General features: G+C 42.9%; 1 protein-coding gene across 1 annotated transcript in view; it reads left to right on the top strand.

Moving 5' to 3' along the window:
* Nucleotides 1–58: 58 nt before the first annotated feature.
* Aldh7a1 (aldehyde dehydrogenase 7 family member A1) overlaps nucleotides 59–22,636 on the top strand; it is a 34,675-nt gene continuing 12,097 nt past the window's right edge. Inside the window, exons 1-10 of the mRNA XM_010627227.2 lie at nucleotides 59–301; nucleotides 1,442–1,495; nucleotides 2,292–2,357; nucleotides 8,384–8,464; nucleotides 9,112–9,235; nucleotides 14,262–14,394; nucleotides 15,243–15,287; nucleotides 18,592–18,669; nucleotides 20,102–20,199; nucleotides 22,112–22,153. Of these exons, the coding sequence (XP_010625529.1) occupies nucleotides 107–301; nucleotides 1,442–1,495; nucleotides 2,292–2,357; nucleotides 8,384–8,464; nucleotides 9,112–9,235; nucleotides 14,262–14,394; nucleotides 15,243–15,287; nucleotides 18,592–18,669; nucleotides 20,102–20,199; nucleotides 22,112–22,153 (916 nt within the window). The 5' untranslated portion in view covers nucleotides 59–106. The remainder of the gene's footprint in view (nucleotides 302–1,441; nucleotides 1,496–2,291; nucleotides 2,358–8,383; nucleotides 8,465–9,111; nucleotides 9,236–14,261; nucleotides 14,395–15,242; nucleotides 15,288–18,591; nucleotides 18,670–20,101; nucleotides 20,200–22,111; nucleotides 22,154–22,636) is intronic.

Raw genomic sequence — 22,636 nt, 5'->3', positions numbered from 1 at the left:
GTCCAGGTCTGTCCAATGGGCTCTCCCGGCGGGAAGGCGGGGCCGTCCCATTTCAGCTGCCTCTCCCCCGCCGCAGGCGCAGCGAGCCTCCGGGGCAGGGCGCAGTATGTGGCGTTTGGCTCGCGCGCTCTGTGTTCACGCTGCAAAGTCCAGCGAGTTCTCCGGTCCTTCTTGCCGCAGGCCTGCCGCCTTCATGTCCACTCTGCTGATCGATGAGCCTCAGTACGCGTGGCTGAAAGAGCTGGGACTCCGCGAGGAGAACGAGGGCGTGTACAATGGAAGCTGGGGCGGTCGGGGCGAGGTATGCGTGCGCCCGGGAAATCTCGGCCTCGGGGGTTGAGCCCGGGAGACCCGGAGGGCGGGCCCTGCCCTGCCGGACTTCCGAGATCGGCCGCCGAAGACGTTTGCACAGGATGGGACGTTTTAAAGCTGCACAGTAAAAATTTTCTCGTGTGGTGAACAGTAGCCACAGAACATTTAGTTAGGTCCTTGTGTGCGAGGAAGAATTGATTTCATATTGAAGCTTACTTAAAGCTGTCTGGCGCAGTCTCCTTTGGGACGGTAGGGAGAAGCGTCGCACATTTTGCCGTATAATTAGACTTAATAGGACTGTAGTTCTTGAAATGGACTTGCCCCGCAGGTGATGTTCCACAGGGTACGTTTATGTTGTCCTGTTTTCTGAAACCCTTTGGCCTTTGCAAGCTTGCGCTTACTAAAATCCTGTGAACTGCAAGAGGACGGGATTTTCAGATTTCTGTGTTTCCCAGAGCTTAACATCGTGCCTGGAATCAAGTTACTGTTTAATAAAATGCTTTTATAGAACGCAGTGGAAACGTAAGGTTATTATCGCCCATATTTTTAGAGAGGAGCACGCAGAAGGGAGCTTTTATAGGAAAATGTTATGTGCATTGAACACAGGAATGTTATATAGTTAACTGCATAGTTAGAGGAAACACGTTTTTTTGGTTATCTGTGGCTGTAGGAGGTGCAGATGATTTTAACTGTTCCCCAAATTCCTATGTTTCATCCTGTTTGCTTGGGCCATCTGATCATGAGATTCTCTCCTGAAGGCCTTTTAGCTGAACTTTGGCTCTGCCTTTCTACTGAACCTGAGACTTATCCAGTTCACGTGGGTGCGGGCCTTTCCCATCCTGTCTAGACTTGGCTACTTCATCTTACCAGAGGGTGGGCAGAGAAAGGGAGAGAAACAGTAAGGAAAACTCCCACAGAGGTCTGTTACGGAGAAAGAACTGGACTAACTGGTTACATTAAAGCCCTTGTGTATATACCTAATGTTAAGATGGCAAGGGTCTTACAGAAAGGTGGTTTCTGCTATTTAGGAGAGAAATGGAAATTGAATTTTCTCCTGCTCTTTGGTCTATTTTCTTAATTTGGAAGGGATTACAGTTGCTGTAAATGACGGTCATCTTTTTTTTTTAAGGTTATTACTACCTATTGCCCTGCTAACAATGAGCCAATAGCAAGAGTCAGACAGGTAAGTTTTTAAAATTCAACTTGCTTACAGGGAGTTTGCAACTTTTCTTTAGAGAGAGAAGCCTATTAGGGAGGCCAAGAGCAATACCAAAGTACAAATGCAGAGAATAATGAATCTGGTTTTTTCCTTTGACATTTAAGCATGTCTGGGAAAGACTGACCACTTTTTGGGCGGGAGTGGTATGCCCTAAAAAGGTGAACTGTAGGGCCAGGGATTTAGCTCAGTGGTTCCAGCACCTGCCTGGCAAATGCAAGGACCAGAGTTTGATCCCCGGTACCAAAAAAAAAGGTGAACTATAGAGAGGACTGAGGGGGGGTCCATTTAAGGCAGTGCTTCTGAATCACCTGAGGTTTTGTTGTTCAAGTTTCTGACTCCTTATGTCTGGGTTGGAGCCTGATAATCTGTATTACTGATGAGTAGCACAACCAGTTGTATCCAGGTATGGAGAACAGATCGTGCTGTGGAAGACAAGGTTTTTGTTGGTGTGTGTGTGTGTGCGTGTGTGCGTGTGTGCGTGCACACGCTCGCTAAGGATTGAACTCAGGACCTTGCGCTTGCCAAGCAGGTGCAGCACCACTGAGCTACATTGCTGGCCCAAGAACAAGATTTTGAAGCACAGCTGGATCTCATCCTATCTTACTGGTTGTAGCCAGTTTTTAAAAGACCGGAACTCATCCTCAGCTACAAGTCTTAGGGACACCCAGAGATTTTTTTTCCAAAAAATGTCAGAGTGTTTTGGAGGCGGTCATCACTAACCTTTCCTACTCTTTTTTTCTCCTCTTCATGCTTGACTTAGGCCAGTGTGGCAGACTATGAAGAAACTGTAAAGAAAGCAAGAGAAGCTTGGAAAGTCTGGGCAGATGTAAGTATGACCTTTGTGGCCCAGAGCACAGAAGTTACCTGTGGTAACTGTGATAAGATAAATAAAAGACTGGATATTCAGGGCAGTGTCTTTTCTATCATTGGCGTTTAGTCAGTGAATACTTTTAAACACATTAGCACTCTGTACTGATGCCCTATAGATGCAAGCCATGACTATTCTGCACGGATGTTATAAAGTAAGCCAGTAAAGGAGGTGTGAACTATGTTAAAATACCACTTCCTCCTTCCTCCTTCCCTCACATATTCCTGGGAGAGTGGTCCCTGCAGGAGGCCATGTTAACATGCCAGCCACAAGAGCAGCCAGCTGCAGCATTTCTTTTTCAGGCTGAGGCTGGCACTGCCTGTGGACAGTCTACTCCTTTAGTCTCTGAGTTTCCCCTGGGGGTTAAAAGAGCACCAGCGAGAATCAAGACTGCTGCTGAGAGCCACTCTGGTTGGTCACTAGGTAGGGGCTGGTCCCCGAGCAGGGGTAGCCTTTCTGTCTCCCTCTGTCTTCCACTCTCTGAATGTTTTGTCTTAAAGAGGGAGGCCAGCCCATCTTCTGTGCTGGTTGTGAGGGTTAAGGGAATTAATCATTGATTAATTCCTCCTTCTGGGAGGACCTGGCACCTGACAAGTCTCAGTACGCTTTAGAGCCGTTTGCTTCTGAGTGTGGGACTGCTGAGCCTGAGATCTCTCCGAGTCAGTCCCTGCAGGGGTTGGAGGCGGGGGTCGGGCAGAATGGGGACAGACTTCCTGAGTTGAGGCAGTGTTGTTAGCTAAAATCATCTTTGTAGAAAGTACAGAGACCATCTTTCCTCTCCTTTAATGCTTTTTTTTTTTTTTTGGTACCGGGGATTGAACTCCGGTCCTTGCGCTTACGAGGCAGGTGACAGGAACCACTGAGCTAAATCCCTGGCCCCTGTAATCCTAGGGTTCCATTACATGCCAAAAAAAATCCTTGACTGGAAAAATATAGGTCAACAGTGTGTTTAGTAAAGTTCACTCTATCTGGGTAGAGAATGGTGTTCCAAACTGTGTCATTTACTGTTTCAAAGTTACTTTTATTTACTTTGCCATCATAAATGTAAGACATATTCTTTGTTTAAAAAAATGCAGTAAAATAATCTCAACCTTCTCCAAAAAAAGTAATTATTATGTTTTGTTACATTTTCTTCCAGTCTCCTGTGTGTTTACTCATTATGATTTATACATACATATGTATGAGGTATATGAAAAGTTTTGTGACTTATGATTATATTATATACCAGTTTTATGTATTATATGCAATTATTATGTGGTTTTTAAATTATTTATTGGCTTTCCATATATATGCTTTTGAAAATCCTTTTTTTTTCAGTATTGGGGATTCAACCTGAGGCACTTTTTCCCTGAGGTGCATCCCCAGCCCGTTGTGTGTTTTATTGTGAGACAGGATCTCATTAAGTGACTCAGGATGGCCTTGAAGTTGTGACACTTATGCCGCAGCCTGCAAGGTAGCTGGTATTACAGTTTGTGCCACTATGGATAATTTCTCCTTTTTTTTAGCGCAGTTTTGTTTTTTTAGAGCAGTTTTATTTCATAAAAGCATGGATAGTAAATACAGAATTCCCTTGCCCCTCTTCCCACATTTCCACCATTTTTAACTTCTTGCGTTGGTGCCACATTTGTTACAATTCATGGGTCAATACTGCCACATTATTTTATTTTATTTTATTTTTCGGTATCAGGGATGGAACTCGGGACCTTGTGCTTGCCAGGCAGGCATGGTGTCACTGAGGTGCATCCCCCGCCCAGTCCTGCTACGTTCGTTATTAACAAAATACCACTTACATTAGGGTTCACGTTTTTAATGCATTCTTTTGAATGATATTGCAGCTTCCCGTGTCTTGTGACCAGAAACATTTATTGCATATGTGCATTTACTTGGAGTAGATGCAGACACGTTTGGAAAAGTTTGAGTGAACTAAGCTTCTTGTTTTCTCCTGAACTAGCTTTGAAGCCTTCTTGCTTTGCCCTAGGGGATGGTCCCTGTTGTGACTGCCTTTCTTGAACATTGTGCTTTGCTTTTCTTGCAGCTGCTGTTCCTTCTCTCTGGGCCTCCTCTGGCTGTTACCCCCGGTGTGGTGTCAGCCTCTTATGCTTAGATCTCTAAATGGAGTACAGTGCCGAGTGAACAGCTTGCTTTCCTGGGTGATAAGAATTGGGCCAGTTGTGAATCTTCCTTGTTAAAATTCGAGTTCCAGGTTTAGGGTAGAAGCAAGTTTTCCTAACCGTGCTTCCTCAGGACAGTGACCTCTCGAGGTAGAGCAGACCGGAGCTGCCACCCTCATGCCGGCCTCCCTGGTGGATCTCTCCCTTCCTACTGGCTCCTGCATGAGGACAAACCACTGTGTCATCAGTTCATTTGAGTTAAGCTTGGAATTTTTCCAAGGGAACTCTTTTCTTTTTCTTTTTTGCTTGGTGCTGGGTACTGAACTCAGTACCTCGTGCTTGCCAGGTAGGTGCAGCACTGTTGAGCTACATCCCTGGCCCAGGAACATTTTTTCTTTGAGGGAAAAGTAAACAATGTAATTATATGAAAAAAGTAGTTTATAAAAAGTAATTTCTTGGCCGGGTGTAGTGGCGCACGCCTGTAATCTCAGCACTCAGGAGGCTGAGGCAGGAGGATCACAGGATCACTGTGAGTTCGAGACCAGCCTGAGCTACATAGTGAGTTCAGGTCAGTCTCAACTACACAGTGAGACCCTGTCTCAAAAAACAAAACAAAAGTAATTTCTTGCCAGGTGTGGTACTTCATTCCCATAATCCCCTCACTTAGGAGGCTGAGGCAGGAGGATTGTGGGTTTGAGGCCAGCCTGGGCTACACAGTGGATTCATGGCCAGCCTGGACTGTATAGTGAGAACCTGTCTTGAAAAAGCAAAACAAGAAAAAGAAAAAGATTTCTGCTGGGTGTGGTGATGCATACCCATAATCCCAGTTTACTGTGCAGGCTGTGATAGGAAGACTGCAAGTTTGAACCCAGCCTGGACAATTTAGTGGTACTCTGTTTTAAAATAAGAGGGCTGGAATGTAGCTCAGCATTCTCTGGGTTCAGTCCCAAGTAGCCGCCTCTCCAGGTCGCGTCTTTTCTTACCTGAAACCCACCACAGAGGACCTGATCAGGGAAACTGAGACTTGCTGCTTTCCTAGTGAGCCGTTTCCAGTCCAGAAGGCTGCTTGTTTCTGCAACCTGTTTTCCTCTTCATCTCTGATGAGGAACAGCTGGAGTCTCTTCCTTCCCTTGAGGAGAACTGTTATTGGCCATCTCTGCTCTCTGTGAAAAGAAATGTCAGATCATTAGCTTTTGTTTTGAATCAGGTTCCTGCCCTGTAGCCTATGCTGGCCTTGAACTCCTGAGCTCCTTCTGCCTCAGCCTCCCACTGTCTGGACTACAGTTGTGCTCCATCCCTCCAGCTTTCCCAAAGTCTTGGCTAAAAGTGCCTTCCTTCCATGTGTTTAGCTCCCTTCACATGGCTGTCTTAGCTGCCATTCTAAACACGACTTTGTGCGTGAAGTGTGCAGGACACTTGTTGCCCATTGGTGATGGGCCTGGACTTGCTGACATCTGGTCTTTCCGGGACAGTTGTACTCACCCTGGAAACATGGCTGCCTTCCTTGTTTCCTGCTTCTCCTGAAATTCCTTCTCCGCAACCCTGTTCCCAACTTTCTGTGCTCGCGCTGCTCCTAAGACTCGCCTGGGAAGCTGAAGAAACCAAAGATGCCAGGTTTGAGTAGTTTGGGGTAATGTCTGTTTTGAATGTTCCCTTGTGGTTTCTCTCTGGAAACTATAGTCAGAGTTGACAGTCAATGTTCAGTGACCAATTACCAAGTTGTGGACTTTGTAAATTGTATCTTTCTTTTTTTTTTTTAGTTTGTTTTCTGTTGCTGTGAGTATCATGGATTGGGAAATTTACAAAGAACATAATTTTTTTCTTTTGTTCTTTCCTTTTTTTTTTGGTGCTGGGGATTGAACCCAGGACCTTACACTTGCAAGGCAGGCAGCAGAACCACTGAGCTAAATCCCCTGCCCCTCCTTTTTTTGTGTTTTAAACTGGACAGGGTGTTGTTATGTAGTCCAGGCTGGCCTTGAACTATGTGTCCCAGGTTGGCTTTGAAGTCGTGATCCTCCTGCCTGAACCTCCCAGAGTGCTGAGATTATAGGCATTTGCCACTAGCTTGGCTTTTTTTTGTGAGACAGGGTCTTGCTGTGTAGCTCAGACTGGACTTCAGTTTGCAGTCCTCCTGCCTCAGCCTCCCAAGTGCTGGTATTACAGGTATATAACTTTGCACCTGGCTTCCTATGGTTTCTTTAACTCCTCACCAGGCAAGCACCAGTCATGCCTCAGGTCTTACTGTAGACTCTAAAATGTCTGCTCCCACATTGCCAAGCCATGCTAAATTCCTATTTCTGAGCTCATGTATAATCTTGTGCCCCCTTCCTGGCCTTTCTTAAACCACTTTGTAACTCTTCTGGTCTCTACTACCCCACCGAATGCTCAGTCTCATGGGCAGGAACTGTAATTGCCTTGTTTGCAGTAGTGTCCCAGGGACCTGCATATTTGGCACATAGGAAGTGTGTAATGACTATTTTAAAATGATGTACAAAATGGGGGGTAAAAGGTCAAGTATACTGGTCATTCAGATTGAAGTTAGCCAATTTTACTAAACTTTATAAAATATGCTGGCTAAATTCAGTTGATTTTTTTTTTTGTTTTGGTACCTGGGATCAGACTCGGGACCTTGCACTTGTGAAGCAGGTGGTGGAACCACTGAGCTAAATCCCTGGCCCTAAATTCAGTTGAAATAGTGCTGAATCCAAGCCCTGTGCTGTCAAATGTATAGGATCTGCACTAATTCAGTTCACATTGTAAGTTTTTATTTCCTGTGTCTTAGCTATGCTAAGACAGTGGTGTACTGTGGAAGAAGAGAGCAAAGTAAAGCTCGCAGTCAGGTGCTGTGGGGCGAGCTTGTGCGGTGGGGTGATGAGGACAGTGGAGAACTCTGGGGCCGGACTTGGGGAGGTCCTTTCAGCTGCCCTCAGAAGGAGGACAGGGAGGAGAGAGAAGAGGGTGCTCGTCACAGTGGGGAAAGTCACTTTTCAAAATCTAGTATGGCGCAGTCCGTACTTTGTTCCCCAAAACCACGGCACTTCTCTCCAGAGTGTCTTCCTCTGCTAATTGTCTAGCTATCAATCCAGAGACCTGAGAGTCATCCTTAATGTTTTCCGTCTCTCCTGTTTCTTGCATCTTTCTCATTAGTGTGTCCTGTCGGTGCTGTTTCCAAAATGCACCCACGTTCATGTTCGGTCTCTTTTGTTACCACTGAGTGTTAAGATTAAGTCGCTGTGCTCCTTTCCCTGGGCTACTGTAGTATGTTCCTAACTGATCTCGCTGTTTCTACACTTTCTCTTTCATTTATTCTCTACCCATCGGAAAGTGATACTGAAAGACAAAAGCAAGCCATCTTATTCTACACCGTAACAACCGTTAAAGATTTCACGTTACTCTCAGAGTCAGATTCTGACACTGAATGTCACTAGCTTTTGATGCACTGTGCTCCCGTCCAGCCCCTGTGTGTTCCTTCATCCCTCTTCTGTGTTTTTTCTCTGTGTCTGACTTTCTGTTCCTCAGACTTCAACTTCATTCTCAATTTAGAGATATTTCTTGCCAAACTTAGGTAAAGTGCTTGACATTTGCCTCTAGCCTTGCTCTTCTGTGTTTCAGTGCCATTTTGTATTTGTAGCCCTGGGCAGTTTGTAATTATCTGTTGCCTTTTCCACTCTGCTTACCTCCTGATAGATCTTAGCCTAATGAGTATCTTGCTTCCAAATTTAGCCCCAGTACTTAGCCGTATGGAAGTCTTGGTGGGATCAAAAAGTCTTCTTTAAAGTGATTGTATTTTGTTTCTCTGCAGTGCATATTTAACACTGTTTTAGGTTGGCTTCACACGTTGAATCAGATGTGAAAATTCCACTCTTTTCTTAGGTTCCTGCTCCAAAGCGAGGAGAAATAGTAAGACAGATCGGTGATGCTTTGCGGGAGAAGATCCGCGTACTGGGAAGCTTGGTAAAATACTCTGTGGTTTCTACATCATCTGTGGGGTGGGGAAGTGGCTGTCATGCATTTCTGTATATGTGATTGTGATTATAAAAGCAATTTATGAACTTAAAAATTCCTTTCTTTAGGGCTGGGGATTTAGCTTTGTGGTTCTGCTGCCTGCCTCGCAAGTGCAAGGACCACAGTTTGATCCCTGGTACCAAAAAAAAAAAAAAAAAATCCTTTCTTTAGAGGAACATTTAACAAGATGGACAGGAAAGAGGGAAGAAATTCCTGGGTACTGGGATTCAACCCAGGGAGTGCGGGGTTATTCTTCCAGCCCTTTTTATTGTAAGGCAGGGTCTTGCTAGACTTGAAGTTATCATTCTTCTGTCTCAGCCTCCCGAGTAGCTGGGATTATAGGCATTTACCCTCATGCCCAGCAGTTCTCTGGTTTAAACTTTTTCAGAAAAATAAAAAGGCTTTGCTTCGTTATTACCTTCACAAAATAATGTTTTTTCACTTTTGCCTCGTCAATTTAATATTTAAAATATGCTTTTTTGTTTTTGTTTTTTGGTACCAGGGATTAAACTCAGGTCCTTGTACTTGAGCTAAATCCCTGGCCCTTAAAATATGAATTCTGTTGAGGAAATTCTACTTCGTTTTTTATATTTTAGGTGTCTTTGGAGATGGGGAAAATCTTAGTGGAAAGTATGGGAGAAGTTCAAGAGTACGTGGACATTTGTGATTACGCCGTTGGCCTGTCGCGGATGATCGGCGGACCTGTCCTGCCTTCGGAAAGTAAGCCATGAGGTCAGGGGAGCTGAGTTTCGTGCTCTGATAAAAAGATTTCCATAAACTACTCGGGCTGTGTGTAGTTTGCAAAAGAAGGATGCAAGTAGGATATAAATATGTGAAAATATCTTTAATCTTTCTGAGAAGTGCAAATTAAAATAGGTGAGACTATTAGATCAAGAGCTGGGATTTCAGATGTGCACCACCGTGCCTGGCTTAGTCAGGAACCTCTTTTATATTGTTTGTTCTAAACATAAAACCCAGTTTTGGAAGTCCACGACTGAGATATTCTTTCAACTCTTCTTGAAAACAATCTAGAAATATACCCAAAAGTCTTACGTTTAAAGCCATTTTTATGAATCTAAGTAAAGAATCTAAAATGTATCCCAGAATGGTGGTGCACACCTGTAATTCTAGCACTTGAGAGGCCGAGGCAGAAGGATCACCACATGTTTGAGGTCAGCCTGGACTACTTACGGAAACTTTGTCTAAAAACCAACAGTTGGGCATGGTGGTGCACAACTGTAATCCCGGTACTCAGGAAGCTGAGGCAGGAGGATCACTGAGTTTGAGACCAGCCTGGGCTACATAGTGACTCAAGGCCAGCTGAACTGCATAGTGAGACCCTGTCTCAAAAAACCAAACCAAATCTAAAATATGACTGATGTTTATATTAAAGATAGCCAATGTGGTCTCAGTGATACTAGAAGGTATTTAAAGTGCCAAATCTTAAGGAAAATATTTAGGTAATTTTGGTAAATGATTGGTATGTACTGAAAATAATGCTTATGAAGATTTCTTCTGGGCTGGGGATGTAGCTCAGTGGGGCCATGCCTGCCTTGCAAGTGCAAGGCCCTGAGTTTGATCCCTGGTGCCAAAAAAAAAAAAAAAAAATGACTTCCAACCCCACACTCCCACACTTTCATGGGAAGGTAGTATTTACTGCTTTTTAAATTTCATTTTTTGAGGACATGTTATATGCTTAGCATAAAGTGAGAAAAGATTAAAAGGTAAAAGGTAAAAGATTTCCTTCTACTCCCTGGCTACTCTTTATATTGTGAATGTTTCCCATTTCATGTGTATGTTTAGAACTTTTATTCACATATAGGCAAGTATGTGTCTTTGTTTGTTTGTTTGTTTATTTATTTATTTATGTTTTTGGAGACAGGGTCTCACTATGTAGTTAAGACTGTCCTGGAACTCGCTATGTAGCCCAGGCTGGTCTTGAACTCGTAGCAATTCTCCTGCCTCAGCCTCCCGAGTGCTGGGATTACAGGCATGTCTTTGTTTTTATTTTTATTTATTTACTTATTTATTTTTTCCTTTATTGGTACATTTTAGGTATACAGTACAGTTACATTCATTATTGGGATCTTGTACCTTTACATGACAGGTCTTGGTTCTCATTTTTTCCCCCTTGTCCCTGCCCTCCCTTCACCCCTTCCTACCCTCCCCATTTACAAACACTTTATTTCCATTTTTTCATTTTCTCATATTTTTTTTCTTTTCCCTTATTACCTTTCCCCTACCCTACCCACTTTCCCTACACCTTTAGCCCTTTACTTCCTATTTCACATTGTCAATTATCTCATTAGGATCTAATGTACTATTATAGTTTATTCACACCAGAGAAACTATTGGGTATTTACACATGTGTGACTTATTTATTTCACTTAGGAGCATATCCTCAATATGTATCCAGTTTCCTATGAATGAATGAATCTAATTTCTCATTCTTTATGGCTGAGTAGTATTCCATTTTATAGAAAAAGCACATCTTTATCCAGTTTCCAAATGATGGGCAAATGGGCTGTTTCCAAGTTTTAGCTATTACAAACTGTGCCACTATAAACATAGGTGCGCATATACTACTGTGATATGATTCTTTTAATTCTTTTGGAAAGATACCCAGCAGAGGGATGGCTGGGTCAAATGGATCCTCTAGTCCCAGCTCTTTGAGGTGTCTCCATACTGATTTCCACAGTGGTTGCACCAGTCTGCACTCCTACCAACGATCTCAACCTGCCAAAAATTAAAACTAGACCCTTATCTTTCACCATGCACTAAATTAAAATCCAAGTGGATTAAAGATCTGAATATTAAAACAGAAATACTAAACTTGCTGGAAGATAAGTTAGGCAGAACTCTTGAAGACACTGGCATAGGAAAAGACTTTATGAACAAATCCTCAGTAGCACGGGAACTAGCAGAAAGAACAACTGGGATCTCATCTTATTAAAAAGCTTCTGCACTGCAAAAGAAACCATCAACAGAACTAAGAGACAACCTACAATGTGGGAAAAAATTTTTACCAGCTGCTTCTCAGACAAAGGACTATTATCTAGAATATATAAAGAATTGAAAACAATCAGCCCCCCCGAAATATAAAGACCCCATTCAAAAATGGGAATCTGAAATGAACAGACATTCCTCAGACAAAGAAGTAAAAGCAGCAAGTAAATATATGAAAAAATGTTCCATATCACTGGTCATTTGAGAGATGCAGATGAAAACAACACTGAGATTCCTCCTCACCCCACAAAGAATGGCTGCTATCAAGAAATCAAACAATAACAAATGTTTGCGGGCTTGTAGAAGGAAAGGACCCTTCTCTATATATTTATTTTTTTGCTACTGGGGATTGAACTCAGGTCCTTGCTCTTGTGAGGCAGGCGCCGGAACCATTGAGCCCAATCCCTGACCCATGTCTTTGTTTTTAAACAACAGCATGTTCTATGCTTTTTTTCTACTTAGTACATCTTGGAAATGGTTTCATATTAGTACAGTAAGAGGCATCCTTCGTCATTTTATCTTATTTACTTTTTTAAGCTACTGGGACTAAAACTCCGGACCTGGTGAATGCTAGGCAAGCTGCTGTCTCACTGAGTTGCACCCCAGCTCTTCATTTTTTTAAATGGCTGTTTTGTTATAAAACATTAGATCTAGCTCTCCGATGACAGATATTTACTGAAGTTTTCATAGTTACAAACTATGCTGCCAGGACCAGCCATGCCCTCTGAGGCTGTTTCGCTGATGATGAGGGTTTCTGCCCTGGTAATATTTACAGCGTTGATGGAATGTCTCTATGGTAGAATTATTGGGTTCTTGTCATCTGTTCTCTGTGTTTTCTGAAATTTCCATGATGGGTAGTATATGACATTTATAATCAGGAGAAGAAATATCTTAAAACAAGGCATTCTTTTCTTTGCATGATGGGTGGTACTGGGTATCGAACCCAGGGCCTCACACATGCAAGCTCTACCACTGAGCTATGTCCCCAGCCATTTTTATTTTATTTTGTCTTTTTGAGATGGTCTTGCTAAGTGCCCGGCAGGCCTTGAGTTTTTGATCCTCCTGTCTCACCCTCTGAGTATCTGGGATTATAGGTATAGGTCTTATACCTGGCTAGAAGCCTCTTGAAATGTATTGTTCATGTCCTTAATTAGATATAGAAGAGTAATTCCATTATCCAAAATTAATTTTATGTCCTTGAACACTTTCAAGTGTTTTCCAGTTTAAAAAACAGTAAAAAAACATGCAGTTTGGGGAAGTATACATGTGCAAGTAACTTCTTTGATTTATACCTGCTATTGTGCCTGTCTCACCAGTTATAACGCTTTTCAGTACTGATATATTTTTAAGAAAAGATTGTTGATCCGTGTGGAGGCTTTGGGGTAACTGACTACTAACTTAGGAAATAAATGCTTGTGAAAAGCCTGCGTGGTGCCAGGAGGTTTAACAGTTTTACCATCGGTCAGTGAAGTATGGTGCACAGCCTTGATTAGAGTGGGAGGTCCCTGTGATAAGGCTTGGCAGGCACCGTGAGGGGTGGGGACAGATTGGTGGGCATATAGGGGATGCTGCTTGCCTGTGTGCCCTCAGGAAAGGCCTCATAGGAGACAGAGGGAGATACAGGGCCGGAGCTGGGATTGCTTTATACAGGGCAGAAGCCTGTTCCAAGTTTGGGGTGGGAGAGTGGCCGATTTAGGAAATGCATTGCTTCAGTGCCGCTGGAGGGTCCTTGGGGGAGAGGCCGACTGGGGAGGTGGAGAGGGGCCCGGGGCCCTCAGGAAGGGATATTCCTGGTAATGAGGAGTTTGCAATGTACCTTGAGCGCCCAGCAGATACTGCGCTGTGAGCAGAGGAGGGACCTCAGTAGGACGGAGAGGGTGGCAGGGAGGGCTGGGAGGGGGCTGCAGAGGGGTCCCCAGGAGGGCGGTGGCAGGTGCTGCCTGTCCAGCTGGCCTGTGGTTGAACCGGGGTGTGTGAACCTTCATTCTTTGCTCTGGTTCTTCATTCCAGCTGCCTTTATTAAAATAAGCCCTTGTGAGATTATGGTTCACTTTCAAGTTAGTATGTAAAATATAAACATTGCTATTTATTTTGTTGTTGTTGTTAGTTGAAACAGGGTCTCATTATGTAGTCCAGGCAAACCTTGAACTCACTGTGTCTCCAGACTGGCCTTGAACTTGTAGTCTTCCTGCTTCTGCCTCCCAGGTGCTGGGATTACAGGCGTGTGCCACCTCACCTGAATCTGTGTTTTTAATTTTCTTAGAGTGGATATGAAATTTATGTAATTCATTCAGTCAACATGAGCATGTAAATGAGCCACTTTATTTTAAATTTGGAGAGGTTGGTCCGAGGCATCACCAGGCAACAAAGAACATAGACCTGAGTTCCAAGTCCTGCCTTCTGGTCATGTTTTGCCTTCTACTGGCCCATCTCTTAGAGTGTCTTCTAGCACCACTCTAAAGTTCTCTTGTGTCTCATGAGGGTCAGAAGCATAATGAACATCGTGATCGGAGGCACCATTTAGTAAGAAATACTTCTGTTCTGTGTTAAGTGCCCATCTCCCGCAAGTGATACGACACCTGGTCTGGTGTGTGTACTTTTGTTCCAAAAGTGAAAAATTTCAGACCTCACGGAAGCCTGTGGTGGAAAACCATGCTTTGTAACGTTTAAATCCACTTAGTGGCTTTGTGTGCACTGAACTCCTGGGCTGGAGCGCGTCCCCTCCCTCTCCCCTCTCCAGGGCCTGGCCATGTACTCATCGAGCAGTGGAATCCGGTAGGCCTTGTTGGGATCATCACTGCATTCAACTTCCCCGTAGCGGTATATGGCTGGAACAATGCCATTGCGTTGATCTCTGGGAATGTCTGCCTGTGGTAAGATCTCTGCTCACTTTCCTATCAGGAGTAAGGAGCCATTGTCATGTACTCCTAAAATACTTTAGATATATTGAAACATTCTCTGTACTTGTTCTTTCAGTTAGCAAGTTGAGTAACGTGTGCTGCTAGTGGTAAAGTACTGATTTTGATTGTTTGGATACAGCAGCATCCTCCGTCTCTCCCAGATCGAGTTCCACTCCTAGTTGCTGTGTTACTCAGTTCTAATGCTGACGTTGTGTCAGGCTCCCCGCCTCAGGTTCAGGGCTCGGTTCCCTGCGAGACTGAGCCCTCCTTCAGATGGAATGGTCTTACGTTTTAAATTTTATTTTTATTTTTATTTTTTTGTTTCTGGGGATTGAACTCGGGACCTAGCACTCGTGGAGCAGGCGGTGGCGCCAGTGAGCTAAATCCTCACCCTGTAATGATTTTAAATGTCACCCTCAGTTGAATTTGCACAAAAGCTGTAAAATAAATACAGTTGGGAGGATTAATGATGGCAGCACATTGTTTCCCAGCATTGTGATCCAAATGGCCAGTGGCATAGTTGGTAGCTTCCCTCTTCATTCGGGTGCTGTGAGCCGCAGAGGTTCACGTGACAGACCTTGTGATCAGTGCGACATGGGACTCAGCATCTCTTCTACCATCTTACTTCGCGAGGGTTGAGTAGTCCTTTAGATCCCTAACTTGAAGGGTGTATTTCTGTGGGTAATGAGACTGATTTGTTGTGTAATGGGACAGAGCTTTTCATCAAAAAGACTTGCTTCCGCGTAATAATGGAAGGTGTTTGTGGTTTTCCTCATCTCATTCTCTTTTTTTTTGTCTTTTTCTTTTTTACTCATCTCAAGGAAAGGAGCCCCAACAACTTCCCTCATTAGTGTAGCTGTCACAAAGTAAGTATATGTGGCTTTCTTTTTCCTGGGCATGCATAGTCTTGAAAGAATGATTGCTAGGCCTTGAGTTTAGTCTGATGTGAAAGTGTCATATTTATTTGAGCATGGAATTTGGATAACCTCTTCCTCCTTTGGTTGTTGTAACGTTGTTTCATCATTTTGCAGTTTACACAGCTCTTTCAGAGGCAGAGCATTTAATTTATCTTCCTGGAAACGTGCCAGATGTTGACATAATTGTTGAACTCCTCTAGACTAAAAAGTTAGCATTACTTGGAAAATAAAAATATTTCTAGTGGAAGAAGAACTGTCCTGGCAGTTTAGGGGTTATATTTGATAATACTCAATATGCTTATGATTTTGAGAATAGATTTCTACTCAGCCTGATTGCTTGCTTATTTATTTTTTAGACCGTTAACAAAACATAAACGAGGTTGAAGGTGTAGCACTTTCCTAATACACTCAGGGCCTGGGTTGGATCCTTCAGGGGGTGAGGAGAAGAGACTGGGACCCAGGAAGAATCCACTGATGTACCTAATGCTGATTAAATGGTACTGCCTTTCTTGGTTAAAAACTTATTAGCATTTTGCTCATACTCGAGAACTTGGCGTCTCTGATGAGGATAAAGTCAGTGTCACGGACTTGTCAGTCTGGAGTGTGGACAACGTAGAGTACTGGGTGTCTTCCCCTCGCGGGCCATGATGCCTGCTTGATGTCCAGTGGATGCATGGTCTGCAGTCTCTGATTCTAGAATTGTTGATGGGTGGGGAGCTTGTTGTGTATGTAAACCCACCTCCCGCTTCCCTGGGGATTGAACTCAGGGTCTTTGCACTGAGCCACATCCCCACCCTTTTTTATATTTACATTTTGAGGCAGAGACTTGCTCTGTTGCCCAGGCCGGGCTCAAGCTTGTGATCCTCCTGCCTTCCTCAGTAGCTGGGAGTGTGCTGCTGTGCCTGATAGAGGGTTCTTAATTTTAGATTATTATGTAGGAATACTGTAGTGACTTAGGGTTTGAAAAGTGGGGTATAGAAAGAGGGTGGTATGTGTTACTATTTAATTGAAGGGAAATGTGTGGTATTGAGGAAACCATATCTTATAAAAAAGCAGGACATATCTAATTAATTATTACATAAAGCACATAAAAAATGATGAGTTTCCTCAGGCATTCAAAAAAATAAACTTTAAAAACCACAACTGACACAGTGCCAGTTGTTATTCAGCAGCTATTATTATTATTATTATTTTTGTACTGGAGATCGAACTTGGGACCTTGTACTTGTGAGGCAGATGGCGGAACCACTGAGCTAAATTTCCAACCTTCTGGTACCGGGTCCTTGTGCAGGCTACAGCTACTACTTTTGATACTAGCCTTGCTAGCAGTTTTGAAGAGTTTGAAATGTTCATATGGGAGTTTAATATATTCTGCTTGATAATAAGAGAATTAATAGTATTTGATTTCTGTAATCAGAGATAATAAGTACAGTGATGGCAGACTTTGCTGGGATCAGCTGAGGCCAGGATTGCCTACTGGCAGTCTTCTCAAATTGACCTCAGCTTTCTTACTCATAAGGTGATGATAGGCCCTGTGTGGTGCTTCTGTCTATTCAGAAAGCTGTGGTTTGCCAGGAGGGTGGCATCAGATATTTTTCTTCACCCAGTGTCTTCAGACATTCAGAGTAGTCTGGCAGGTGAGAGAGAGAGAGGTGTTCCGTATTGCGCACGTGTTGGGGTTACCTTGACTTACAAGCCAAATGCCCCACAGGAGCCAGAAATCTCTTGTATGAATTCTATAAACATGGTTTTCAGGCGCTAAAAAGGACGTGTAGTTACAGTGTCACTGCACTCAAGGCCAGAGAGCATGGGGCCCCATTTATAATCCAGGATAGTCAACCCTGGTCCGGACACAATGTATCAATCTGGTCTTTTTTTTTTTTTTAAACAATAAACCACTGTTGTCTGAGTAACATTGTTAACACCTCATCCTTTCCAAGTAACCTGGAGAACAGAGTTAGAGACCACAGCGGAGCTCTTAGAGGGACTGCAGTCCATGCTGCAGGCCGTGGGTACCCAGAGTCTGAGGGAGAAGCTGAGCCCTTTGGAAACTGCTGCCAGCTGTGACCCTTGTGGGTGGGTGGAGGGGTGATCCTTGGTTGGATCCTGGAAGGTAAAGAAAAAAGATAGCTGTAAATAGGACATTTTTGGAAGACATTCGGGGCACCTAATTAGGTATGTGGATGATATCTTTTCTGTGGAAGTGAGTATGGGATTTGGAACTTTTTGAAAGTTAAACAAATTGGAAAGTAGCGTAATTGATGGAAAAGGGCTTTTGCCCCGTGGGTCCTTCACAAACTCAGGATAGAAGGAAGAATCCACTTGGGAAAAAGCAGAGTTACTTCAGTCATTTTTTTTTACAATTTAGTTAAGTAGTATTTAACTGTAGTCTTAGCTATAATGTTTAAGTTGGTGGGGAATAATCCTTGCTTGTTTAAGGGTTTCAGTCTTGAGGTTACTGATACTTCCTGACTAAAATGGGTAAAATGGCTTCTTGTGAGGCCAGCAGACAGTAGTTTCTTGCCACCTCAGGGTACCATAGAGTAGATCCTGCCCCCTTTGTTCCCCTGTGGCACCTACCCTAGGTTTCAGGGATCTCCTCCCTCCCAGTTTCATTCTTACACTTCTCTGAGTTTTATTTTGCATTGTGTTCAAATGTTTCTATTGCTGATGTGTCTATCTGTAAATTTATTCATCTATCTAGGTCCCACTTGTTAATTTCCTAATTAGCAATTTAATGGGGGACAAAAAAAGGTATATGAACCCAGGGTCTTGCCCAAGCTAAGCATGTGCTTTGCTACTGAGCAACATCTTGTCCCTGTCTCCCGTCTTGAACCAGATGTCTTCCTAGCTTGGCAGAAAATACTTGAAAACAATGATTATTTGGACTTCTTGAGCAATGTTTTATGTCTTCTGTTTATGCTCTTTGTATTTTTCTCCTTAAGATTTTTTTTTTTTGGAAAAAATTCTGTCTGCCTATAAGTGTTTGAAAACGATCTCTAACATGTGAGGAGACATCCAGTTCTGAATGTTTGAACGGTGAGAGAGGAAGTTGAAAAAGGTGATTTTGGTGGTTTGGATTTATTCCTCATTAAAAAAAAAGAATCTTTAAATTATTGTCTAATTGGGCCGGGTATTTAGCTCAGTGGTTCCACCGCCTGCCTTGCAGGCACAAGTACCTGAGTTCAATCCCTGGTACAAAAAGCAAACAAACAAACAAAATTATTGTCTACTAATTGCCTATTCTTTCTAGAATAGTCGCCAAGGTTCTAGAGGACAACAAGCTGCCTGGGGCAATTTGTTCCTTGACTTGTGGTGGAGCAGATATCGGGTAGGTGGATGGATGGAGGGCATCTTTTTTCTGTTGAAGGGCCCCAGGTGGATCAACAAGAATCATCCCTACTGGAATCCCAAAATCCAGAACAGCTAAGGAGATGAGAATGTTCTTATTATAGACTTCATTGGTCTCTTTGTTAGTGTATAACCTCTACTGCAGCATGAGTAGTTTTTTTTTTGCTTTTTGTTTTTGCAGTGTTAGGTATTAAACTCAGGGCTTTGCACCGCTGAGCTCTCAGTCCTAATTTAACGGTTTCATAATATTCATTGTTATGCAACCACCACTGCTATCTTTTTTCCAGACCATTTTGATTACAGACACCGTAGCTATTAGCAGTCACTTCCACTCCCCTCCACCTCTATCCCCTGACAACCATCAATGAGCTTCCGTCTCTATAGAAACACTCATTTGGATTTTCATATGCATGGGGCCTCATAATACATGGCCTTCTGTGTCTGGATTCTTTTCCATAGCACAGTGTCACGACCCCGGTAAGCTGTAACTGGCTGTAAGTGCTCTGAGCTGTGATGAAGCTGAGGTGGTTTTTACCTTTAGACTTTAGGTGAGGTTTCCTAGGAGTCAAGTCTAACCCATCCTGGCATGGCTGTAGTGTTAGTCTTTTTCCAACACTGCTACCATCCTGCTTTACGAACCATGAATTGGTTACTATAGATGAGAATTAGAAAACACAAAGCCCTGATGCATAGTAGTACATGGTGAAGCATTGTCTGAATGCCACTTAAGCCATAAGTTTTGTATCCTGGTTGGGAAAAGCTCAGTGGTACATACAGGAATGCATTAAGCAACAGCTGCCTTGAGTATCAATATTGATGTTTGCAGGTTGAACTGGGGAAACCTACTTGTATAATTTAAGCAGCTTGTCTAGCCCTTCATCAGACTGATGCTGTGACTGCCCTGCTCAGCTCACACTGAACCTCTGAATTACTGAACTATGAACAAAGAGGTTCAAGTTGATAGTGCTGATCTATATTTCTTAGGAGCACAGCCTCTATAAACAGCTTCTTTGAAGAATATTTTAGGGTGTTTCCCTACAGCTACCCTAGGCTTTTAATTCTTAAATGAAATCTATAGTACATTATGAGCTTGAAGAACAACTGGAATGCTTATTAAGGAAACACTAGGGTCATACTATCCAGTTGCACTCTCAGTGTAGTTAGCTGCCTCCTGCTCTGTGTACTGAGCACTCACAGAGCCGATTAGCCCATTCAGCCATAGGCTTCTACTTGTGACACTTGCATTTCATTGTCATGAAGAGCTGCCTCGCTCTCCTGCAATGGACTTGCTCGTAGTCGTGGTCTTGACTAACGGCCTTTTCCGGGGCCTGTGTGGGGCTTTCTCACCAATCCTCCAGGTGCTGCCATCGCTGGGTCTCTCTGCTTGGGTGACTCTCTTTGTTCGCTTGCAGCACAGCAATGGCCAGAGATGAGCGGGTGAACCTGCTGTCCTTCACAGGGAGCACCCAGGTGGGAAAACAGGTGGCCCTGATGGTGCAGGAGAGATTTGGTAAGTGGTGGCTTGCTCATGAGGATTCTGCTTCTCCACAGTATGGGTGTCAGTTGGGTTCTTTTCTTCTTGACCTTTTCCATGGGGAGATTGGCCCTGTTAATTTGAATGTCCAAGTGAAAGAAAAAGGTAGAGTTGTTAGCAGTTGATTATCACGGAGTCCCAAATTTAAACTGGGGAAAAGACATTTTCTTTCAGGTAGAAAATAGTAGAATCATGAAAGAATTTTTCAGGCTGAGTGTGGTGATGCATTCCTTTAATTGCAGACCTCAGGAGGCTGAGCCAGGAGGATAACTGTGAGTTCACGGCCAGCCTAAGCATATCAAGACCCTTCTCAAAAATAAATTTAAAAGATTTAAAAAAATATATATTTTTTTCCCTTTTTTTTTTTTTTTTTTTTGGTACCAGGGATTGAACTCAGGTCCTTGTGCTTGCAAGGCAGGAGGTGGAACCACTGAGTCACATCCCCAGCCCTAAAAAATACTTTTCACATTCTTTTGGACTTAGCATATTAAAGAAAAATCACACTTGAAGACCATTGAGTAAAGTCCTTAGAGTAAGGGACAGTCATCCACACTCATCTGTCATTCATATACATATATATGACTGAAAGGGTCAGGAGGGTTGTATCGTTATAGTTTCATGTAGTCTTCTTCATGACTAGTTTTTTCTTTTTTCATTTTGTGGTACTGGGGATCGAACCTGGGGTCTTTACACTGAACACATCTCCTGCCCTTTTATCATTTAGTTTTGAGACAGGGTCTCACTACGTCATTAAGTTGTCCATGCCAAGCTTAAACGTGCAGTTCTCATTTCTCAGCCACGTCGAGCACTGGGATCACAGGCATGCACTCTGGGACCAGGTGCAGCTGCAATTCCACAGCCGTTGCACTGAACTTGAGAGATCACTTGCGAAGAACTGGTATCTTAACAATACTGAATATTCTAAAAAATTAAGACAGGGTAAGATGTGTTAGGCAGTGGTTTCTTAGATATGATGCCCATACCTTAGGCAGCAACAACAAAAAGGTAGATTAATTAGACTCCATTAAACTAAAAACTTTTGTGCTCTTAAGGATGCTATAAAAAAAAGTGAAAAGAGCAGATCACAGAATGACAAAAAATTTGCAAATCATATATCTCATAAAGAACTTGGGTCTAGAATACATGAAGTCCTCCTAAAACTGAGCAGTATAAAAGGTAAGTAATGGTCATAAACATGCGCAGAGATGTTCTACGTCATCAGTGTCATTGTGCCCACCTGCAGATTTCATCTTTTTTTTTGTTTGTTTGTTTGTTTGTTTGTTTTTTGAGACAGGGTCTCACTATGTAGTTGAGACTGACCTGGAACTCACTATGTAGCCCAGGCTGGTCTCGAACTCACAGCAATCCTCCTGCCTCAGCCTCCCGAGTGCTGGGATTGCAGGCATAAGCCACCATGCCCGGCTTTTTACAGGTTTTTTTCTTTATCTAATTTAAAACTTAAAAGTTACAATACCCAACATACGGATTCTTTATATCCCTTAACCAGATTCACCACATTTTGCTCTCTTTGCTTTATTTTCTCTCACTCTAGCAGTGTATATACATGTGTGTGTGCCTTCATGCACACACAGCGTGCACATAGACAGGGTTGTATACATACACACTGCTGTCAAACTGATTGTGGAAGAAGTGAGGATGTCCTTCTGTGTGTTTCCTTGTACTTCCCAAGAGCGCAGGGGCGCTTCCAGAGCACCATGGCACCGTTGTCAAATTCAGGAAACTTGACATTGATAAAAGGCAGGCTGCGTTATGAGCCAAAATAACAAATTAAAAAACAGTTGGCATAAGCTATAACTTGAGGCCATACAGCAGTGTACAATAAATACAGAAATAGAAATTGATTTATTTTTGTGTTTTTTCTTTAAAGGGAAATATTTGCTGGAACTGGGAGGAAACAATGCCATTATTGGTAAGGTTGCCCCTTTCAGTTTTTTATTTTCTGTTCAGAGTATCAGTAACCATCTTCCACACGTAGGAATTGTTTAGGATGCTTTGTATATTATGTATGCCTGGGAGCTAATGCCCACATTTAGGAATTTACTTAGCAGATAGGACACAAGTTTGGGTTAAAGGTAGAGAAGACTAAGAAGGAAAAGTATTGGTGTTGGGAAAATATTACCTGGAGCCTAGATCCTGTGTGTGAGCCTTCCACTGTCTGGAGTGTAGCATTAATTCTTTGTGTTTTTCCATCTCTTGTTTTCTGGAAACCGTGTTTGTCTAGAATAGCTAAGTAACTCTTAATGTGACTTGTCAATTTCTTTAGATTTCAGAAACATTAATTGACCTTTAGTGGAGTATTTAGTGATCTGTAGTGGAATATTAGGAGCTTGTATGTCCACTTCCTTAAGGCATTTTTTGTTACTTATCTATAGGCCTGATTACATATATATAT

This window comes from Fukomys damarensis, unplaced genomic scaffold, assembly GCF_012274545.1.
Source record: "Fukomys damarensis isolate Sample0158 unplaced genomic scaffold, DMR_v1.0_HiC HiC_scaffold_3, whole genome shotgun sequence".
NCBI lineage: Eukaryota > Metazoa > Chordata > Mammalia > Rodentia > Bathyergidae > Fukomys > Fukomys damarensis.
Note: the sequence above shows the minus strand (reverse complement) of the source record. Positions and strands in the feature narration are given on the sequence as shown.